Raw genomic sequence first — 23,622 nt, 5'->3', positions numbered from 1 at the left:
ATTTCTGTGTTTTTTTTTATTTATTCTTAGTATGATTTCTCTCTTTCATAATGAGCTTGCAGTTATTTTCTTAACTGGCTTCCACTCCTATGATTTAACTTTTGGAAAAAATTTCGTTCTGGATCTTGCATGGATAAAGAGTTCCAATATATAGGGGAGGAGGGTTTAAACCTCAATAATAAGAATTGTTATAGACACAAATAGATTATATAAAATAAATTTATAAATTGATGTGCTTTCATAGAATTCGTTAGATCTATTTTATAATAAAAATAATTTTACATTCTGACGTACCATATCAAACTATATCAATAATGTTATATACAAATTTAGAACGTTTAAAGTGAGTCCAGTTCCTTAAAAAAAAAATTCACCATAAAAAAAGATGAATCTCATATTTTTCAAATTGTCTGGACCAAACTTACATGCCTAGACCTACATAAATTATTTTAAAAAGCAAAATAAAATTCATTGATGAATGGATTAATTCTAGAATCTTTCCTAATAAACTTGTCCACAAACTCGAGATAAGGATAAGGGGAGAGAGAATGCTTGGGTCACACGTGGGCCACTGAGGGTTGTCCACATACAGGCATAAGGCCCATTTTCTGTTAGGCAATGGGCCTTCCGAAAGCAGGCTATTCGCGCGTGCAGATTCGCCTGTTCTTGTCGTCCTTCATTAATAATAGTTTATCCATCTCTCCCGTCCGCTCTGTACCCGATTCCCAAAACCCAAAGCTCCTAATCCCCTTAGTGCTAATTACGTTCTAGTCAGAATTGCAGAAAACTTGGTAGAAAAAGTTGTTACAAGAAAATTGAGATCGGAAAATATTGGAATGGCTCAGGCAATCGAGGAATGGTACAAGCAGATGCCTGTAATCACCCGCTCCTATCTCACAGCCGTTGTTGTCACCACCGTCGGTTGCTCCCTTGACGTATGTACATTTCTCTTTTCCTTTAAACCTTTATCGCTCTAGGAAGGTGTCAAGGGCTTAATGTGCTGAAATTATTTGGATCTTGTTTTTTATATATATACATATATATATTTATATATTGAACTTTGTCGGTTTTGTTTTGTGGGCTGATAGGGTTGTATGGTTTGGTTAGTCTTCAACCGGTTTTTATTTTAAAATCAGTAATTCTCAATTGTATTGTGGCCAATTTTTCATTTTGTAGCCTTTTGGCCTTTGGGTGATCTGAATGATTAACTAGCGATGGTGTAAATGATACCCATCCGTTTCTAGTGCTGCTGAGTTTATATTCTTTGATTGATTGTTATTGGATTTTTTGTAGTTTCGGAAAGTTTTGGCTTTTCCTTCTCAATTTTTGCTTGGGTAGTTGCAATCATTTTTGTTTTCTTTTTCCTGTTGTCCTGGTAGTATTTAAGGAAGGGGAGCTGGAAGTGTGCTAGGTGAAGTAACCGGTTACTAATTCACAAAGTTAAAATTTTGCAGATTATATCACCATATAAGCTGTACTTGAATCCTCTGCTAGTGGTCAAGCACTATCAGTTCTGGCGTCTCGTCACCAATTTCTTGTACTTCCGGAAAATGGGTAAATTTTTTTTCAGCTTCATTCTTGGAAGTTTCATGTTGATTGGCAGTGACATTTGCTTTAGTGGGATTCTGATTTTTAATTTTAACGTAGCATAATTTGTCTTCACGGCTTCAATGTTTCCTCTCAGTAGTTCGTACTTTTGTTCTCTAACGTTTACAATAAAAGTTTGACATGATGATGACAAAGCTGCAAGAGTGTATGAAAGAGAAGAAATCTTGAAGAATATTGGAAATAGGATGGTTCAGAGGGCTATCTCCCAACAACTTTGGGATTTTGTTTTTGTTTTTCTGCTTGAACTTGTTTTCCGTGTTATGTTAGTGAAATACCATGGTTGTTGTCTGTGATGTGGTTGTTTTTTGCAACTTGAGTCAAATGCAAACCATGTGATGGTTGTTACATAAAGTAAGAAGCCTGTGGTGTGCATTCACTTCTAATCTTTCGCTCTTTCCTCATTCTCTCTGCATGGACTCATGCTCACAGCTGCTCAAGTAGTCGGTTTGATTACCATGGTGGGCAATGTCATTGTAGTTTGATGTGCTATTTTCAAACAAATTTCAAGGCCTAAGAAGAATATGCTAATTCAGTCCTCTATGTGAGGCATATTGTCGTGGAATATAGTTGGTCAGTTTCATTTGTTTGGATGGTTTTGGTCCATTGGATTGTATATGGGATAATCTCGTGTTAATTTAGAAGTTTTGTTGATTGTGGTGTCTCTAATCCTAACTATGTTTTCCCCCTTTTTTCAGGTTCTCCTTGAGAAAATTTTGAATATGTATATATTTATTTTTCACTTAAGTGGGAGTCTGTAGGCAAAGTGACAATCTTCCTGGGTTGTTATTTTTTTAATATCTAGCCGACCCTATATTGGCAGCACAGATTCTATTCGAACACTTAGCCTGTTGAAATAAAGTCTCTTGTTACTTATCAAAAAATAAAATTTATTTGCTTGTTGGTAAGGATTTATGGGTAGTCACCACATTGTTGCTATTTGGAAGATGATTCCTTTATGTTTGATGTGGTGCCTAAGGCTGGAAAGGAATGAACGATGTTTTGATGATAGAGAACACTCGTTGGGAGAATTTAGAGAGTTTTTCTTTCAAACTGTGTCTTGGGGCTTAAAGTTCTTGTATTGAATGGGGATAATCTAAATGATTTTCTTTTAGCATTTCCTAGCTCCAAGTCCCTAGCTTGTATTTAGGTGTTTCCGCTTGTATACTCCCTGTGTACTTGGGCTATGCCTATTTACTTGCCTTAATAAAATCTCTTATTAGTTATTAAAAATAAATAAAATAGTCTCTTTTACTCATAAAACAATAAAGTCCCTTGCACATTTTGACATGATGGCTTCTTGCCATCAGGCACCCTCTGGACTTTCCCCATTACTAATACAATAGTTTATTAAGCAAGAGTTATGTTTCTGTTTTCCGCTATTCATTCGTGTTACTGAATCTAGCACAGTAGAACATCCATACTCCTGATGGATGTATCTCAAAGACTATGCTTCCAATAATTATTTATGTAGGTTATTTGAATTCTGATTGAGGCCAAGTAATCACCAGTTTCTGTAATTTTAAACATGATTTTAAACTTGGTACTGCAGACTTGGACTTTATGTTTCACATGTTCTTTCTCGCTCGATACTGCAAGCTCCTTGAAGAGAACTCGTTCAGGGGAAGGACAGCTGATTTCTTTTACATGCTGTTATTTGGTGCCACTGTTTTAACTGGAATTGTTCTTCTCGGGGGCATGATACCTTACTTGTCAGAGTCGTTTGCAAAAATTATATTCCTGAGCAATTCATTGACATTCATGATGGTTGGTTTCTTTCTTTTTTTAGATATATTATTGCTACTTTCCCTACAATTACTACGAATTCTTTTTCAATGGCAATGCCATCTAGCAGTCATAGTATGATGGAGAAGAGCAAAAAAAAAAAAATCATTAAATGTCAGTTAAACTAAGTTATTCTTACCTTTGCTTTGACTAGATTTCTCCTGGTTTAATAAGTTTAGTGATTCATGTCTCGAATGAAGCCATAAGGATTATACTTTGCCAAATAGTCTCATTACTCTTTCCTGTTTTACAGGTCTATGTGTGGAGTAAACAAAATCCTTTCATACATATGAGTTTCTTGGGCCTTTTTACTTTCACAGCAGCTTACCTACCATGGGTGAGTGACCTTTTATGATTGCCTGTATTATCTTGTTGGATTGGTATCCTGTTTGAACTTATAATTACATTGGTATCATTGCTATTTATTTTATTTTTCTGTTCATTATTCAAAATTGAACCTGAGACATAAGTTATTGCGATCAAAGGTTCTACATTGTAGTTAATCTTTCCCCACCTAATAAAGTTTGTAATGCCTATTTCCTTGTTTTCCTGCAGGTTCTTTTGGGATTCTCTGTGCTTGTTGGTGCTAGCGCTTGGGTGGATCTACTGGTGAGACTCTGCACCAAAGTTGAAATATCAAATTGATAGGGCTGCTAGAAACGTCCAGCAAAACCTTGAGCTACCACATATCTAGTTCCGTAATTTCTTTATTCCTCCTGAATGAATGCCTTACATAATGGGAGAAGCCTAGACCTAAGGACATGAGATGCATACAAGAGGGAAAACTTAGGAGGCGAAGGAAAACAAGAGATAAAATCTAAATAAGAAGAAAAGTTAGAACTATTATTACCCAACCCAGACATAAGTTGTTATTATGACCCGACCCAGACATAGATTGTTATTAGCACTGTACTAAGCTCATCCCTTGTCTTCTCACATTCTTCAAAGTTCCACGAATTGTGTTCTTTTCACATGTGCTACCTTGCACGTGAAGGAACCATATATAGAATACCGAGGTCCATACTGTTCTAGCTACTTTGTAGTTTGTCGAGAGATGATTAGCTTTTCCCCTTCTCTTCTTGAACACAAAACACCAATTCATCGCTAAAATTTTTGCCTCTGAGTATCCGCAATTAGTATATTCTCTAGTGCAGCAGCCCACGCTAACAATGTCACCCATAATGGAGCTTTGTTCTGCAAAATGCCCTTCCACAAAAATGAAGCCCGCAAGTTGCAACATATGATACAAATTTCTGACGTAAACTTTATTTTCTTAGACTAAGCCCATGAGATCCTATCCTCAACGCCACCTTTCATCCTAATAGTATACAAGAGATTAAAGAATTAGACCCGTGCTGGGATTAACCTTGTATAAAATTACTGCAGTAGTCTTAGCTGGATGAAGAGAAACGAATTTTGTATGGGATGGATGGTACCACCCAGATGGTTGCCTTGTGATGTGTTGCCACTGTAATCTTTCATTAATGTGTAGACTCTCCTATTTATCGCCCGCCTTTATCTGCATCTTTACCCCCCAACCCCCTTTATGGCCCTTCCATGTCAAACTTTCTGCCTTTTCATTTTCAGGGAATGATTGCTGGTCATGCCTACTATTTTCTTGAAGATGTGTATCCACGGATGACAGATCGTCGGCCCTTAAAAACTCCATCGTTTATTAAAGCACTATTTGCAGATGAGCATGTTGTAGTGGCAAGGCCTGGAAATGTACGTTTTGCTCCACCACCTGCAGAGGATGTTCTTCAAGGTTAGTCAAGACTGAGAACTGGACTTATGGTAGCTATCCCTCATCAGGCATCAGAAACGGTTAACCATCAACAGGAAGCTGTTGGTTCTGTAATATATTAAAGTTTACGCTGATGTGCTAATTGCTTCTTGTGCATTTGTTTAATTTAAGGTTTAGCAAACATATGATCAAAGGTTTTACTAAAATTTCAGAAAATTGTTGTTCCTTTTATGATTTGTCACACTGATCTCATTTCTTTTTCTGCAAGTCGGTCTTCATTTCTTTTTAATTTTTTTCTGTTGTCATGGGAAATATGAATTTGGTTTCTGGTTGTTGTTCTTTCAGTCTGTTCCTGGGGGAGGAAAAAAGTTGAAAACCACAATACTTTGTTTGATTTTCTTTTCCACTCCTTTTATTCGTCTTTTTTATGCTATTTTACGTGCTGGAGGATTTGAATGATCTAAGTTTTTCCAGTATGGGTAGGGTAAGCACACATTTCACCACAATTGTCTTAGGAGACAAGCTTAATTTGAATGTAAACATTTATGTAGTGAAATGAACCAGTCTATTTGATAGCCTGCTCGGTACTCGTTCGGTTAAACTCGAATCGAACTTAACTCGTAAAAAAAAAAGCTCGTTCGTGAAAGCAGACATCTGCTCGATTTGTAAATGTCATATACACAATAAAATTCGACTCGACTTGGCTAAAACTCGTTAATGCTCGCTCGTTTATGCTTGAGTCGACTCGTTAGTTCGACTCGATTAAAATTCATTCATATATTGAAGAATATATACATACACTTATGTATATATATATGTATTAGCGATATATGTATTAGCGCATAACACTTTTATAATTAAATATATAATATATAATATATAATCTAATTACTTATGTCTGTATAGTGAATATACTTCGTAGGTATATTTTATAATTTGTATAATAATTAGTCGATAGAATTTAATAATTTCATATACTAGTATGTGAGAACTATATATAAAATTAATATATGCTATTAAGTGTATGTATTAATAATATATGATGGCATATAATATATTGTTATTTTAGATAAATATCAATTAGTTAGATATTAATTATTTATAAATTTTTTAATTCAATAGAGGTTTTACTTGTTAGTTATATAAATTCAATATTAGATCTTTTATTTATTTATTTAATTTATTAATTATTAAATCTTATTCAAAAAATAAAAAATAAATAAACAATTTGAGCTCGAGTTCGAGTTGAAAGTTTAGCTTATCGAGTCGAACTCGAACAAAGAATAAAAAAAAAATCTCGATTTCAAACTCGAGTAATTTGAGTCAAGCCAAGCTCAACAAGCCAAAAATCGGATTGACTCGGCTCAGCTCGATTACAACTCTATTTGTGAACACACACCGAGTGTGAAGAGAGGAGAGATGAGGGACTCTTTGGCTTTTTCCTTTTTCCTACTTGATGCTTTTCCTACCATCAAAGTTTTGTTTTGGTTGTGCCCTTTTGGGGAGACGGGATGGAGGGAGCTTGTAATCTAAATGGGTCGGATGATTTCCCAATCCTTTACGGGAATTCCGACATCGTCTTGTACAAACAAATTTAGATTGATCTAGAGAATTATACATGTTCGATCTCAGATACTCGGATTTAATTTGAAATAGAAATGATGGTGATGCCCACTGATCTTGTACCTGTTCAGTGGTGGAAGGAATACAGAAGCTTGCTCTTCATTGTCACGATTGATCGATCAAACCTTCAATTGGTGTTGGGTTATGGCACCATCCCGTTATTTTTTCCCCTTTGTTTCGAGGGTGAGATAGGGAGATTTGAACCAAGAACATATCCCGACCATATTTTGCTAAGGTAGATTATTAATATTAATAAAAAAAATTAAAAGAAAAAAAAAAACAGATATGGTAGTGACTAGTGGGTGTTAATTGACTCGACCGGTACAACTTGTTGAACTTCTTGTCCTTGTTTAGAGAACTTGAGATTGGATAATGAAAATGTTTCATCTCATCTTATTTCATCATTATAAAATTTTAAAATTTTCACATAAAATATAATAAACAATTCAATTTTTTTAAATCTTAAAATAATAATAATATTAAAAATAATATTCTAATAATATTTTTTTCAATTTTCAATTTTCATCTAAAACCATCTCATCTCATCTCATCTCACTATTCAAACTACGCCTGAAACTCACCCAACAAACTCCCAATGAATTAAACAAAACAAAAGAAAAAAAGAAAAAGAAAAGAAATTGAGAAATTTTTTAAGCATAATCCAAAACTGAAGGCATGTGAACTCACCAAATAAGAGCATAAGCCCAGAGTCGGGCAATAACTAAACAAAACAGAAATTACATTTCAATCTAATAACCTTATTCATGGCTCAACTCAAAAGCATTAAATTCAAATTTACAATGCTTCAACACTAAATGCCTAAAAGTCAACTACAATTATCGTGTGAAATGAAATATAGGGAACAAATAAATATGTTTCGAATAACCGTTCAGCACACACCACAACACCATGATTATTAAAGGCTAAACCACATACTAAAATGAGACCTACAACACCAGAATTACAAAAAGCTTTCTCTTTTTCCATCTGTGGACCAAACATCACTTTTAACCAGCCTTGAATTCAAATGATCCAAGCAGAATTGAAGAAATGAATCCCAACCAGCAAGCTGCAAACAGCTGAGAAATATACATGAAAAAACATAAAAAAGAATAGCTGCATCATGAGCCATCCAGAATACTACATCTGGATTTTCTTTTCTTCTTGGCTCTCCTCCTGCTCAACTCCGCTAGGATCTAACCCACTAAAAAAAATCACTCGTGTGCATCACTGTCAACGTATGGGGTGGTATTGGGCTGATATTCTCTTCGGAGGCAACTTGCGCAGGATGTAGAGGACTAGAGCCGAAGGCAGGATTTCAACCAACTGTAATTTAAACAATTTTTTTTTTTTTTTTTAATTTAGGTGAAAATACCAGAAAGGGAGACAGAATAAGATCTCCAAGTAACAAGCTTAGTAGAATACCATGTAGTAAATCAAGTTTAAGATAGGATGATCCAAGACATCAAGTGATGCATCTGAATCAAAAGCAGATAAAATGACCTGCATTTTGTGAATTAAGTTAGAGGCGGATGTATGCTTAGGATAATAAAAAAGTTTCAAAACACATAAACAAAGTTGTGGTCATGAGACTGTCTTCTTTTCACTATGACAAATAATTACGAAGTAGAATGTCTCAAGTTTATATGCGCTTAGATCAAAGTTCAGGAGCTGATAGGATGAATATTCTAGATCAGCAAGAAATCCTCTTACACTCGCACCCTACCATATTGTTAATTCAATTTCAGATTAAACCTGGGAGATCAACAGTGAAATGTAGCTTCAGCTCATCCTACAGGCTCAATCATAGGCAAAAAAACAAAAAGTTGATTCTCATTTTTAATACACATGATCTCCAATTCTGCTTCGCCTATTTCACATTATATCTTGTTTTACTCGATCCATCTCCAACATCCTCACATAAACTGCTATGCGAATTTATAAAAATATGTTCTCCATTTCCAATCGTTGAGAACAAAAATGAAAGCTCGCCTTGTAGTCATTAAATCAAAATAGAGAAGCTACTTGTGTGCTGTACAAATATAATCTGAAACAAATACAGTAGATGCACCTATTCAGATTTTCATTTTGTCAAGAAAAAAGAACTGCACATTGTTTCAAGATATCAAATGCACCAAGCCAGCTCATAAGATAATTTCTTATCCAGTCAGTTGAAATTTCAGTTCTGTTTATGATATTTTGTAGATTAAATTTACCACTGCAAGTTTGCAACTGTTTGGATTTATAACTAGACCAAGATTCAAATAATAACGGGTGTTAATGATGCACAGCCTACACTATGGTATACTATGAATGCGCGAGGCAGAAAGAGTTGCAATTTTCCTAGCACTACTAGAATTTAAAATATGCTTCAAAGCCCTCAATAAAAGTAGTGCAAAAAATAGTTTGGCACTTACGACAAAGCATCTTATAAGAAAGCAGGTGAAACATATAGCTGTAACAGATCCAACCTGAAACAAAAAGAACAATTTGCATTAATAAAACCTAGTTTGAATTGAAGGACTTGTTTTAATAAGTAAGATAAGTTTTATTAATAACCAGAGAAAGTACTGATAAAAACAATTAATGGCGAAGGAAATTAGAAAGGCACAATCAAAGTACACAAGGGATATAAAACAGATAAACCTATTGAGAGAAAGAGAAAAGAACAGGAAAATCCTAGAAAGAAAAGGATTTTACAAAGATATCTTCATTGATCTACTGTTTAAATTTCCTTGGATTTGAAGAAAGTTGCATGGTAGAAACTTAAAAGGATTTACTTTGGTGGCAAGTATGACCAGACAGCACACCCCAATTGGATAATTTAATCTTTATCACACAAACTTTGATAAAGCAACAGCATCTTGCACTTAGGAAATTTTTTTATCTTCAATGTTATGGCATAGATTTTAGTGAAAGTTACACAGAAGCTGGCCAGCTGTAGCGACAAAGATCCATTTGCCAACAAAAAGTGTTGATATATAACTAATAAAAGCTCATGAGGATTCACACATTTCATTATAATGAAATATGCTTTTAGTTATTCTTATGCATCTGATGTGTAGATCTAATAGCCATGATTTCTGACTATGGTTCTATATCCTTCTAATAGCAGAAATGCAACATATATGCATAGCTATAACAAACCAAAGCATGCAATATATAAAGGGACATACAAAACTGATCCCATCATAAAAAGTGGTCCAATTAGGTTGTCTCAAACTTGTGATCACCTAATGGATCTACTGTCTACTAAATGACCAGAAATATAGGGCCAAAAGTTCTTCAAAATGTATGCCTGTTAAATGGTTGTATCATAAGACACACTTAGAAAACGTAAATATAGTAATCAACATAAAGATGATCATCAGGACAGACACCCTCGTAGAGTCCAATGCTGGGAAAAAATGTAGACTTCATTCCACATAGCCTGCTTATTACCATGCTTATGGCAGTATCAATAGGGCAAACATAATAAGAGCCCCTCTCTCTCTCTCTCTCTAAGTGTAAGAGTGCATATGTTCTACCAGATATATTGAATTCGAATTGCTATAGAACACTTGTTATTGTTGCTTATACAGTACAGAGATGCAAATGCACATGAAAAAACTGGAAACACATTCCAAAATGACAATTTCAAGTTCATTCAGATCCAATCCGGTCGCTAATGCTATACTAGATCCAAAAATATAAGATCACCCCATTGTAAATGGAAGTTGGTTAGGTTCAGTTTCCCCCAAATAATGTCACTAAGAAAACAAGCAAAGAGGAGAAATTATCGCAGGAAAAAATTCTAGCAATTATGTTTATAACCCATCAGACAAACTACAGAGCGAAGGCACATGCCTCATGAAGCTTCTTCCTTCTTCCTTTTGATTCAATTGGAAAACGTCTCAACATGAAAAATAACCTGGAAACATTTTATATGTAAATCCAAAAGAAGAAAACGCAGAAATAAAGCCCCAAATATAGATACCAACATGTAGCAAGAATTGAAAAAGTGACAAGTGCTGAATGGTAAATACTATAAAAATCAATATGATGCTCTTATAAAAATATAAAAATAAAATCAACATGGTGCTGAACAGTGAACACTCACCTTCCTCCGTATAGCAAGAAACCTAATGCAGCTATAATTGACACGGCTGGAATAAAAACATGTGATATAATAAGCAAAAATGATTAAATGGAAGAAACAACACTTAGAATGTTTGGTATATTTTTTTATGAGTAATTATTAGGTGCTCTCGGAGTACAGAGATGTGGGACTCTCATCCTATTACGGGATGCCGTGACATAAAAAATTAGTACTTATGTAGGCAATTTTAATGGCATGACATTTTATGATAGGATAGAATTATCACGTCTTCCATATTCCGGGATACCTAATAACCTTCTTATTTTTTAGATGGCAAATGAAGTGTCAATCTCCAGAAAAATTGACCATGAGAAAGTTGCAGCATCATTGGATACAAGGGCTAACCTGCAATAAATATCTTTCCAATGAATTCAACAACGTTGTTGTCATTGATCCAAATGTATATCCAGATGCAAACCTGATGCCAAAGCCTCAATTTGGTTAAATCCTTCTTAAAAGCAGAAAGTAAAATTATATTTCAGTAGTGGCCCTTGGGGGCCTTGTTTGGGGCTGTTTATGCTATTTCTTTCAAAAGAAGTAAAGAGTATGATGCAGTTGGACAAAGGTTTCAGAAATGATGGAAATGTTTTTAATTTAGGAGCTCTTTATGACATTCTTGATCCATTAATGGAGGCTGGATTTTGTAGAAGAGAAAAGACATATTTTATTTTGCCATGAGATTAACAACACAGGAATTATTGGAAGGTTAGCAAGTTGGCCCATGTATGAGATAGTGTAAAATGATTCCTTCTGTCTGAATAAAATCATAACCTGCTAAAATAAGTACCAATAAAATGTACTCCAAAAAAAAAAAAAAAAGAAAAAAGAAAAGGGAGAAAACAATTAAGAAAGAAGAAAAAATAACTATCATCATAAGAATTACATGAAAAAATGAGTAAAATGCTAAAAGATCACATTTCTGATGCAGATCCTAGAGATCGACAAGCTAATTGGAACATCTATAAAGCAACTGATGCAGCATAAGTAAGTGAGAGATTAACTGTACCTGTATAAAATAAACTCCAGCATTAACTGAGATATAAACAATCCTGAGCTTATCAGATGGTAGACTTCTTGCCTGTCCGTTAATAGTACCAAAAAGGTTAACATTCCCCAAACCCCCAAAGGTCTACGTCTGACTGGAGTGCAAAACTGGCCTTACAAATTCTGATAACAACAATCCTTTTTTGCATGAGGAACATTTTACTTGCCTGGTGATATATCTCTGCCCAAAAAAGGACAAGGAGTGTGTATGTAGAGAAAAATAGAAGACCTGGAAGATCCAATAAGACCGAAACTAGAACCTGGTTCAAGATGCAGGAGCTCTATGTCAGTAGACTAAACTTGATACTTGGAGAGAACATTATTTACTCTCTGAAGTTTGATATATATATATATATATATTTATATATTCCTTTTTAAATGCTAATTTTTACCCATAAGGCTCAACAAAAGAGTGCATCTTACATATCTTTTTCCTTTTATAGGTTCTTACATTATATCATGAAATCTTTTTGAGAGTAAAAACAACAGAGATGCTCCATCTTTGTGACACTTTCTCATATAAATGAGAGGTCTTTTAATTTGATACCTAGCATCTTTAGACTATGAAGGAGGTTGAGCTTTGTAAAACAAGATCCCAAACTTTGTATTTCCGAAAAGAAAAGGGAAAAGAGCGTGCATCTGTTTGTTTAATAATGCTTAAGAGTGGAGATAAGTTTTAGTCATTTCCTTTTGGTTTGCTTCATACTTTTCAAACTATGTGGAGCTCTACAATTCAGAAAGATGAATGGTGGAAAAGAAATAAGAAAGATCAGCTGATCACATTCAAGTCCTGGAACTATCACTGTACAAAACTCAAAAGCCAATGCAAGTGTCACATCACATAGCATGGTTAGCTTAAATACTTTTGGAGTTCTGGAATTCTCGTAACTTGACAAACTAACCTTTGGGTGCAATACAAACACTTGCGTGTGAAATCCAAACACAATTGCACGTACTGCGACATAAGAAAGGCATAATCAAAGAATGTAAATTATATCCAAATGAAAAAGTATATCAAAGAGTCCCAACGCCACCAGCCTTGACAATATCACCTCCATTAACAATGAAGTTCATGAGATGGAAAACTTTCTGCGTTGTCCAACCATATTCAGGCACTCTCAACTCAATCCTTATTAATTGAATCTGCACATCACGAAACAGATACCCAACTTCAGAGATTCCCCTTAAAAACTTCAAACAAGTTTCCTTATCTTTTCAGTATAGAAATGAAGCATATCTTTTTCCTTTAACAAATCAATTGGAGTCAAAATATTCCGGAAAAAGGGCATAAATTGAAAAAACAACAGAAAAGAAATTAGAAAAAGAATAAACCAATATGACCTGATACCTATTTAGACTATTAATCAGAAACTATTTGGAAAATGAAGTTATTCAACAAGATCTATTAAAATCCGAAAAATACCCATGATTATATGTCCAACAATAAGTTCAATCAAGTCAGAACAACTTAGGAATTTCACAACTATGGTGCTAGATGCAACTACTAACTAGTGTTTTCGCATGTAACAGCCCATCACTAATGTCACTATCACACTCACTCAACTTCTAATGATTGTTAACAGTGAAAATGGAACAAAGGAGACATTTACAACAGTTCCCAATCTATCATTTTCAAATCCCAATATATCATATACACATGTACAGAGGAAGCACTAGTTAAAGAGAGAGAGAGGAGGGGGGACCAGGGCAACTGAGGAGACGAGGGCGTAAGCTGCGCAGAGAGTGTAGAAGATCCCGTCCTGCCACCTAGTGGAGTCGTTGATCTGGTCCCACCAGCTGGAAAGAAGAGCTCCGACCACCCCAATCTCTATGGGCGTCGAGCTTAGTGGCATTCGCGCCATTCCGCCCCAGGTCGTGAAGCTCCTCCGAGAAGAGCTTCCACACAGAAAGTCAATTGTAGTCTGAGAGAGGCCCCAGAAACTGAGAGCCGAAAAAAAAGAGAAAAAACTGCTCGCGCACAAACAAAAATTCAAAGCCACTGAGAGAGAGAGAGAGAGAGAGAGAGAGGGTTTGGGAGAGGAAGGTTCTACCAGACGGTCAGGGGATTGGCTTTCGGAGGGGCCATTTGGTTTGGTTGCTATCACCTAAGCTTCTACTGGGACGTGCCTACTTTTATCGTGCTACTCCTACTTGTACCACATTACGGGTTTTAACTGTTTTAGCCTTTTTTATTATTTTGTAATTGCCTTTTTTCTTGCAGATACGTATTCCACTTGTACCTTTTGGACAACTCTACCCCCTACTCTACATTCTAATCCCAATTGCAATAGACACGCAGCATGAAGCGTGGTGTGCACTATAATTAACTCCCATGTCCCTAATATATATCATTTTATTAAAATTTAAGATAATTTAATTCAAAATGTCAGTTAACGAGCATTGGATTATTTGAAATATTTTGTACTTTTTCTCACCTTTTATCGTCTGTTCTCGCGTGGTGTTCGCCTAGGCAGTTGTTTTTATCCTTTTTTTTTTTTAACAAATAAAAAAAATATCAATACATTAATAATTATTTTATTAATTAATAAATAAATAAATACACAAATAGTCAAAATGAAAAACAAAATAAAAGGATATACGAGTATTATTCTTTTTTAAATACTACATTTAAATATTTTCACAATTAGATTAATTAAATACAATTAGAGCATTTAAAAATCATTTATTCTCACCTCAACTCAAACCTATAAACATTTCGAGTCAGATTCAACGCGCGTTTCATATGTTATCGTATTTATACTCTCTTTCAAATGAAATACTTAACACATTTAACGGATTTATAAGTTTATAACACTAGTATAATTTGTCCATGTAAAATCAAATGCGACAGAAATACGACAGAGTTTAGAGTTAAATTTATTTATTGCAAAAGAGAATAAATATAATTAATTTAAGAATTGTGCTACACATAAAACCTATCACTTATAATATAATTCATTATAATTAAAAAAAATAAAACATTAATTAGTTTTTAGTATGATTGATGTGAAAAGCTTCCCATCAACGATGTGTTGGATATGTAAAAAAATAAGACATCTAAATAAATTTTTTATAATTTTTAAAAAATAAATTATACAATTTTAAAACATATAAATTTTGTACATAATTTAAAAATAAATAAATTAAGATTTACTTAAGAAAAAACTAATTTTTAACTGCTGTACCTTGTCTAAATTAGTTTTGAGATCTCGATTCGAGATAGAGATTTTTATGTTTAATTAATAAGGTAATATGAGATTACTTTATTATTATTTATAAATTATTTATTTATTATTATTTATTACTATTCACAAATTACGTGAAGTACTTAACGTTCACGTGTTGCAAGTGAGAAGAAGCGGTAGGATTTTCCCCCACTGGGGACCACACTCAACACAAGCTCAAATAAAGAGGGCCGCACTAGGAAGAGGAAGTACTATTTTGACGGCAAGGTGACATGAAGCTGCTTCTTCAATGGATAACGTGGCTGCCTGGACGGTTAGTCGGTTGTGTGGGGTCTGTGGTATGTTTCTTCAATGTTCATGATTGAGTCAGATCGATTAGGCGATGTATGCACCATGCATAATAACTTCCTTTTTAATTTTTTTTTCTTAATTCTTATTTATTAGTCAGCAAATATATTAAGTACAAACTATTACGTTATCGCTGATTTAGTTATATAAAATTAAATTATCTTATCTTATTTTATTTTATATAATTATTATAATTTTTTTAAATTCTCATATAAAATATAATAAACAATTTAATTTTCAACAAAACATCTCATCTTATATCATCTGAACTGCGTAACTAAACGAGATCTAATAACTTAATGTTGAAAAAATTGATGCATTTTTCCAAACAAAGAAGAAGAATAATAATATTTAACTATAATTTTAACATATAACACTAACAGATTATATATTATAATGCAATCAGAAAATACTGAAAATAGAAACGCAGATTAATTAAGCACACGGATGCATTTAAATGTTGAAGAAAATGGAATGATCTCTCTCTTTATTTGGGGGGTCTTAAATTTTAATCGTTGAGGGAGGCATGCACAGGCACAAAAAGATCAAGTCGGCATGCATTGTTTCATATACCGAATCCATTTATGAAAAGTTCAACATTTATAAATGTTAACCTTAATTGTCGGCATATATATATATATAGTTTGGTTTATCTACTTTGCTAAGTAGCAACTACCGCTCCGCCCACGGCGCACGAGCTTGTAAAAAGTGCCGCATCCTCTCATTTGACTGACTGGAAGCACGCACGATCTTTTCTTCGTTTGACAATCCGTGTCTTTTATCATTGGAAGTGACATTTGAAGAGCATTCTTGAGAGTTGAGGGAGGTTCTCGACAGATAGACCCATGAGTCCTTGTTCCTTTATCATTTGTAGAAAAGTCGTAGGATTTCAGTCCCAATTAAGTAAGACGTGCATGCTGTCATGCACACCACTAGTTTGGAGAAAGAATGAATATTAGTTGAAGAGCAGTAATATAAGGCAACGCAAGCAATTTACAATCGCACATTTGAAGGAATGAAAATCCAACATTGTCCGGCTTCTGTGAGTCCGCGTGCCGCACCTTTCCTCGATCCTCGTCCTTTGATTTGCGTTGCACATAGTTCATGATTAGACCGTTCATTCATTTGACCTTATATTATTATTTGTTAACGTAATGTGGAAACTAGCAAGGTTCGAAATGCTGGCAGTAGTAGCATCTGCCATCCTCAAAATTATCAACAAATATCTAATTGTCAAATATATCATCTCACAACCGTGCTTCCCATTCCATTACCAGTATATCTGGCGGCTTTGACTTTGAGACTAACTAACCAATTTTTGAAAAATTACTAACAGGCATATTTAGGAATTGTTTGGTTACGTAAATGAGATAAAAATAAAAAGTTAAAAGTTAAATAAAATATTATTAGAATATAATTTTTTAATATAATTTTAATTTAAAAAAATTATAATAATTATATAAGATGAGATAAATATATATCCAATCTCAGCAAACCAAACCAAGCTTTAGTTTAAAAAAAATGATAAAAGTAAGCTTACTAACTAATTTAGTTTGACGTGTTACTTTGGATTGTAATTTTATTTATTTATTATAAAGTAGATATGACTTCACACATTGAGTTACATTAATTTAAACATTTGTTTTTATAAGATTATAAAATAGAATTTATCAATTATAAAATATTCTTTTAAGTATAGATAATATGATACTCTCCTCTTGCTATAAAAAAATGTACCGTTGAAACTTTTAATATATTGACTAGGTTTTAATAATATGACCTTTGGTTTCAAAAACAAAAACAAAAAAATAATATGGCCTTTGGTCAGTCTTATTTTCAAGGATATTGTTTCGTACACGAGTCTCTCGTGTATAAATTATTTTGCAATCTTTAATGATGTTTATGTGATATTATTTGATTTGCATAGAAACATCTTATAAATTGAACTAGATCATGTATTGAGTTGAAAATATAATTTTTATCATAGATTTTACTTTTAAAAAAATTCAATATAAAGCCTATTCGAGTTGGATCCGGGGCGCAATGGTAGCTTGTTTGACTCTAGATTAGAAGGGTGCGTGTTCGATTCACGTACGTCGGGTTCAATTGAACAGCCACTTGATGGTGCCTGCGCTGTTTATATCGAATGGTTATCCTTGGCCGCGAGGCAGTACTAGCGCATGACGCCTTACAATCGTATTTTCCAAACGTGGTGCATCACGCAGCTGGAGTTGCCATTCTTTCTTGTTCCTCCTGATTAACGTTCAATGTAATATGCCTGCAATTAAGATAGAGTGCTGAATATTTCCCGCACCACTCGAGATCAAATATCACCTCAAGACATCTCAAGCTTGATAGTTTAGTGGAAGACCAGCGAGTGTTCCTTCGTGATTGCTTCTCGATATATGAGATTAGAATTGAAATATCAGAAATAGAGCTGAATATTTCATGCATCACTGGAGATTCAATATCGTGATGATGTCATCCCAAGGCTAGGGATATGATAAATTGAAAGAACCTTTTTGTAATAATAATATGCCATGAATTTGTTGGGGCCAGCATTTTAATGGCAGTAGGGTACAGAGATTGTATGTCGAATATTGGATTCTTGGGCACCAACTAGACATTTGGGTTGTCACTGCAAATTTCAGTGTCCAATATTTTGGTATTGACAAGATCATATCCCTATAGTGGCCCTGACCCATAGAAGAAAGCGACATTCTAAGCTTAGTGCTTTGTGGGCTCTCGCGACAAAGGTGTCCATGTTATATCTAAGATCACTACTCGGTTGGATGAGAGGGATAGGTAGTCTCGCTGCTTCTTTCTTTTTTTGCATCGCTTTATATATATTTATGATGATTAAAAAAATATATGAAAAAAAAAAAAAAAAAAACAAATAAAATATACATTCAGGATATATTTTTGAATTATTTTTTCGTTAGTTGTAGTAGTTCTCTTTAGTTAATTAAGAATATTATCATATTTAAATTATGTTAAAACTCTAATTATTTATATAGTTATACTTTTTTAAAAATATTTAACAAAATTTCATCATTTATTTAATGACGAAATATTAGTATTTTATAAATTAAATTTGATAATTTATTTATGATATGATATTTATATGTTAATTATCTATTTTAAATTAATTTAAATCAGTATTTAAATTTTTACCATTTGATCAAATTTGGAGAGTTATGATGAAGGCTTAGATTTAAATCTAAAAAAAATTCATTCTCGTCTCGCTTTCTCTTTTTCCCTCTCTCACCTTTTTTTTTTACCTAGTGATTAAGGAATTGTTTTTTAATGATGTTGTGAATTTTTTATTTTTTTAAAAAATGTTTATGATGATTACAAAAATACATGAAAAAAATAATAATAAATAAGTGAAATACACATTCAGAACATATTTTTGGACTACTTTTTCGGTAGCAGTTCTCTTGTAATAATTTTTGTGATATTTTGTGGTGATTTTGTAAAGAGGATTGCTATGAGGATGTAGAGATGGACGAAGAAGATAAGCGTAAAATAAGAATACTGTTTATCATTGTTCATTATTATTCATCTTACTATTCATCAGACGATGCACACTTTTAAATATAAGGAGATATATATACACACACATATATAAAAGGTTAATTGGCATCCTAGTATGGTAAGGTCGGCAATGACAGAAGCGTCAGATCGGCCAGACGACAGTAATTAATTAGTTCATATTTTTTTTACTGTTTTTGCTATTTATTTGATTCAGTGATTGCGCTGATCTCTAGAATGGGCTTGGTTACTTTGAAATTAGTTGTACTTGTGTAAAATCCTGTATGGCGTAAGATTTTCTAATTGATAAAAAAAAGTACGTTTGCCACATCTGTCAAATTGAAGAAAAAGATAAAGTGTAATTTCGAATATTAAAATAGTCTAATGTATAAGAATAAAATTATTATTTATTTATGTTCATCATTTATTATGAAATTTAAATTATATTAAAAATTCAAATTAATTAGATAGTTTTTTTCTCTTAAAAATGTACAGTAAAATTTTATCATTTATTTAATGATGAAAAATTAGTATTTTATAAATTAAAATTGATTTTTAGTGTATGATATAATAAACAGTAATAGGATATGTGAAAAAAACATGCGAAGAAAAAAAAAACAGCTTCTTTATTGTTCATTTAAAACTCAAAAATCAATATTGTTTCCCACTTTTTTTTTCTTCCTCTCTCTCATTCCCTACACACGATTGCAGTATTACGTCGCACATTGGCATTCACATTGTTCATCATACTGTTGATGAACAGTAATAATATATGCGAGAAAAAAAAATGCTTTACTGTTCATTACTATTGATAAACAGTAATTAACAGTATACATATAGACGCTTTTAAGTAATAGGCAAATATATATATATATATCTATCTATATATATAAAGCGTCTATGAGACGGAAAACCTTGTTTTAACGTTTTCCATTATTTTCCCGTTAAAAATTATTCCCCTCCGTTAAACAACTGTATTCTCAAATTTGATGCACATTTATTTTACGTCTATTTATTGATTTTGCCGTTTTCTCATATTTGATGTCCTTTTATTGGTCAAATCTGATGCCCATTTATTGGGTCTTTTACGTCTATTTATTAATTCTTAAATTATGAGAAATGAGAATATTAAACGTCCATTTATTAAACGTCTTTTACGCCCATGGTGACATTCATTGTATTTACTTCTGCTGATTCAAATCTGCAATTAACAGTTACATATTAAAATAAAATACAGATGCATAAAATTTAAAGAATAACAAAGCATCACAGTCTTCTCAGCCAAAGAAATTCTCCATGTTTCTCCTTGAGTTTGTATTCATCTTTTTGCTGTTGGAAGCTACCTGAGATTTACATATTCAAATTCCGCTGAGTTTGAGGTAATCTTTTGTATCTTTATCTATCTGCCTTATGTAAACATCTTGGTTTTCTCTCATAAAACTTAATAAAAAACAGGAAAATTAATAAGTCCACCGCATATTCAGTTTATCTTTCTGCTGTGTTTCTCTCAAATTAGGTGTGAAGCAGTGCAGTGGTGCAAAATTTTGGAGGAGAAATTTAAAAGGTCAGGCTAACCACCTTTTTTGTGTTCATAGTATATCTATCGTGTAACTATGTTTTGTGTTTATAGTTTGTAAGTCTAACTAGCTTTTGTGTGTTTGTAGTATATCTATATTCTAGCTATGCTTTGCATTTATAGTTCATATAAAGGATACCAACAACCAGATATAAACCTAGAGAAAAAAAAGAAAACCATGTGTGCATACTGTTGAGTGGCATGCTTGTGCTTTCAAAGAAATTTAAGAAAGAGAACCACATAGAATTAAAAAAATTAATTCAAAGCAACCATGCTGATATAATGGCAGATTTGAATGGCAGATACAACGTTCAATACTTAGATATACAGATTTGAATTACAATACAAGAGTACCTTGATTGGTCCTAATAGTTTAGCCCAAATATAATGGCAGTGGGCACATTGGTGTTTTGTCAAATGTCAGTTTCCGTTTTGGGTATACTGCATGCAGTCATGGGTCTTTAGACGGTGAAAAACAAAAGAATACATAGTAAAGTGTGCTAAAGCTAGCCAACTACCCAAAGCAAACATGCAAAACAAAATAAAAATAGAAAACAAACATCAAGGAAAAAAAGATGAGAATGAAAGGAACATACTGATTTCAGAATGAGGAGAGCTTCAGTGCAATTTTTCATGAAAAAAATAAACTATCAATACAATACAAACCAAGAAAATTAAATCCATAAGAAAATAAACAAACCCAGAAAAAATAATTTGTATTTTAACAGATTTGAATTACAAATACTTGGATATACTACCATTACTTCAACGTTCAAATCTTAAATCAATTATGTTCAAATCACAAAGCACATTAGAATGGGAAAGACTTGGGAAAAACAAAACATCTAATTTTGTTCGAATCAATTATGTTCAAATCACAAAGCACATTAAATCACAAATCACAATTATGTTCTGCCATCCTTTTACTACCATATCAGTATGTGCTTAAAGTAGAAGTTAATTTAATAGGGAAAAACAAAACATCTAATTTTGAGATTATGAAGAAAATAAACAAACCCAGAAAAAATAATTTGTATTTTAACAGATTTGAATTACAAATACTTGGATATACTACCATTACTTCAACGTTCAAATCTTAAATCAATTATGTTCAAATCACAAAGCACATTAGAATGGGAAAGACTTGGGAAAAACAAAACATCTAATTTTGTTCAAATCAATTATGTTCAAATCACAAAGCACATTAAATCACAAATCACAATTATGTTCTGCGATCCTTTTACTACCATATCAGTATGTGCTTAAAGTAGAAGTTAATTTAATAGGGAAAAACAAAACATCTAATTTTGAGATTATGAACTTGCTTATGCTCATGGGTCTGTGTTTTTGGTGTTTCTTTTTTCAATTTTAGATAAGAAAAAGTAAAACTGACTGTAAAAATTGAGTGTGCGTGTGTAAAAACTGAGTGTGCGTGTGTATAGTGTATATATATATATATATATATATAAATATTGGAAATGTATGGATCACAAACTCTCCAAACATCAAGGAAAAAATTATGAGAATGAAAGGAACATACTGATTTCAGAATGAGGAGAGCTTCAGTGCAATTTTTCATGAAAAAAATAAACAATCAATACAATACAAACCAAGAAAAATAAATCCATAAGAAAATAAACAAACCAAGAAAAATTAATTTGTATTTTCATAGATTTGAATTACAAATATTTAGATATACTACCAATAAATATTTACATGAAAATATTAATCATTTGGCTGGAACATGATTAGCAATATAACCTAGATCAATATAACCTATGTGAGCTAATTTAGATCAATATAACCATGATACAGCCCCATTATGGCTAACACTCACGGTGAGGAAATCACAACAGATTAGCAATTAGGAAGTTCAAATTTTCATATCTTCAGCCCCAATATTCATGTAAAAAAAAATCAAAACAGACCGTCATGTAAAAATAGAAATAGCTGGATTTTACCAGGCTTACAACTCTTCTCCTTGCAGAGAACTTCACGAAGATATTCAAAACGGCCCTGAATGAGCAAAAACACAAAATCAAAAATAAATCGTCAAGCACAAAAAAAAATTACAAACACAACACGTGACAGGCTGGAAGGAAGAAACTTTATAATTTCTTATCTTGGTGGAGGTCCAGATTCTAGAACCCAGAACATACAAAAAAAAAAGGAAAAAACAGAACAAAGAACCAACGGCACTCGCGGAGGGAAGAAAGCCATCAATGAACAACTAGAGATCCCGATTCCAGAACCCATAACTAAAACAAAAAACAAACAAAACAAAAAGACAACGAATATTGGAGTGACAGTTTAAAAAAAAAAAATACACAGAATCACAAGAAAAAAAAAAATACCACCTATTTCTTCATTTACATCCAAACACAACATACAAGAAAAAAAAATGAAACAACGTAAATCAGAAAATCCTTAATAATTAAATTACTTCTCTTTGACTTTTAATTTTCTCGGCAAACAAACACGCTGAATTGAAAACCTAAAATTATCCATACCCGTACGTATCGTCTGGTGGGATCTTTCTCCACAATCTCACCAGCCAGAACCTCACATTTCAGACCCGCAACAAACTCCATTGCCAAAAAACGACGGCAAATTGCAACGAGAACAAAAAAGGAAGGAAAATCGAGAGAAAAACCGATGAAACGCTATGAAAACAGTTTGGTTCTGAAACCAAGAAGACGAAGAAGAATGAGAGGCTCTTCCGAGAATGCTTCACAGGAGATCGGGAGGGATGAGAAATGGAAAGAGAGAGAGAGAGAGAGAGAGAGAGAGGGCTCTGTTTAGAGCAAATATGACACACTTCCCGTAAGATAGAGAGAAAGAGTTGAGTTTCTAGACGATCGAACGGATAGAATTCACTATTCGTGTGTTTTCTCTGTATGAAACCGAATGGTTGATGTGGTTTTAGTTTGTGTTTTTTCAATTGGAGTGGACGATCAGGATGTGATTTTGGAGTGGTCACTCGGATTATGATTGAACATAAACACAACTCAATTTATTCTAATTCATCATTATAATTTTT

The 23,622-nt window shown here is 33.1% G+C and overlaps 2 protein-coding genes across 2 annotated transcripts; one reads left to right on the top strand and one right to left on the bottom strand.

Annotated features, from left to right (window-relative positions):
- Positions 1-635: 635 nt before the first annotated feature.
- On the top strand, positions 636-5,425 carry LOC108980781 (derlin-2.2). Its single transcript, XM_018951786.2, has 6 exons — positions 636-935; positions 1,455-1,554; positions 3,158-3,372; positions 3,644-3,727; positions 3,946-3,999; positions 4,978-5,425. Exons 1-6 carry the CDS (start codon positions 837-839, stop codon positions 5,158-5,160), a joined length of 735 nt encoding a protein of 244 aa, XP_018807331.1. The 5' UTR covers positions 636-836; the 3' UTR covers positions 5,161-5,425.
- A 2,051-nt stretch (positions 5,426-7,476) lies between these two features.
- LOC108980782 (tobamovirus multiplication protein 1-like) lies at positions 7,477-13,985 on the bottom strand. The gene is made up of 11 exons (XM_018951787.2): positions 13,643-13,985; positions 12,992-13,082; positions 12,842-12,894; positions 12,107-12,199; positions 11,902-11,973; positions 11,241-11,313; positions 10,857-10,902; positions 10,604-10,667; positions 9,175-9,228; positions 8,183-8,260; positions 7,477-8,083 (listed from the first exon to the last, which is right to left on the bottom strand). Exons 1-11 carry the CDS (start codon positions 13,799-13,801, stop codon positions 7,991-7,993), a joined length of 876 nt encoding a protein of 291 aa, XP_018807332.2. The 5' UTR covers positions 13,802-13,985; the 3' UTR covers positions 7,477-7,990.
- Positions 13,986-23,622: the final 9,637 nt, after the last annotated feature.

The sequence above is a fragment of the Juglans regia genome, chromosome 3, assembly GCF_001411555.2.
Source record: "Juglans regia cultivar Chandler chromosome 3, Walnut 2.0, whole genome shotgun sequence".
NCBI classification, from domain to species: Eukaryota; Viridiplantae; Streptophyta; class Magnoliopsida; order Fagales; family Juglandaceae; genus Juglans; species Juglans regia.
This window is presented reverse-complemented; position numbering and strand designations above follow the sequence as displayed.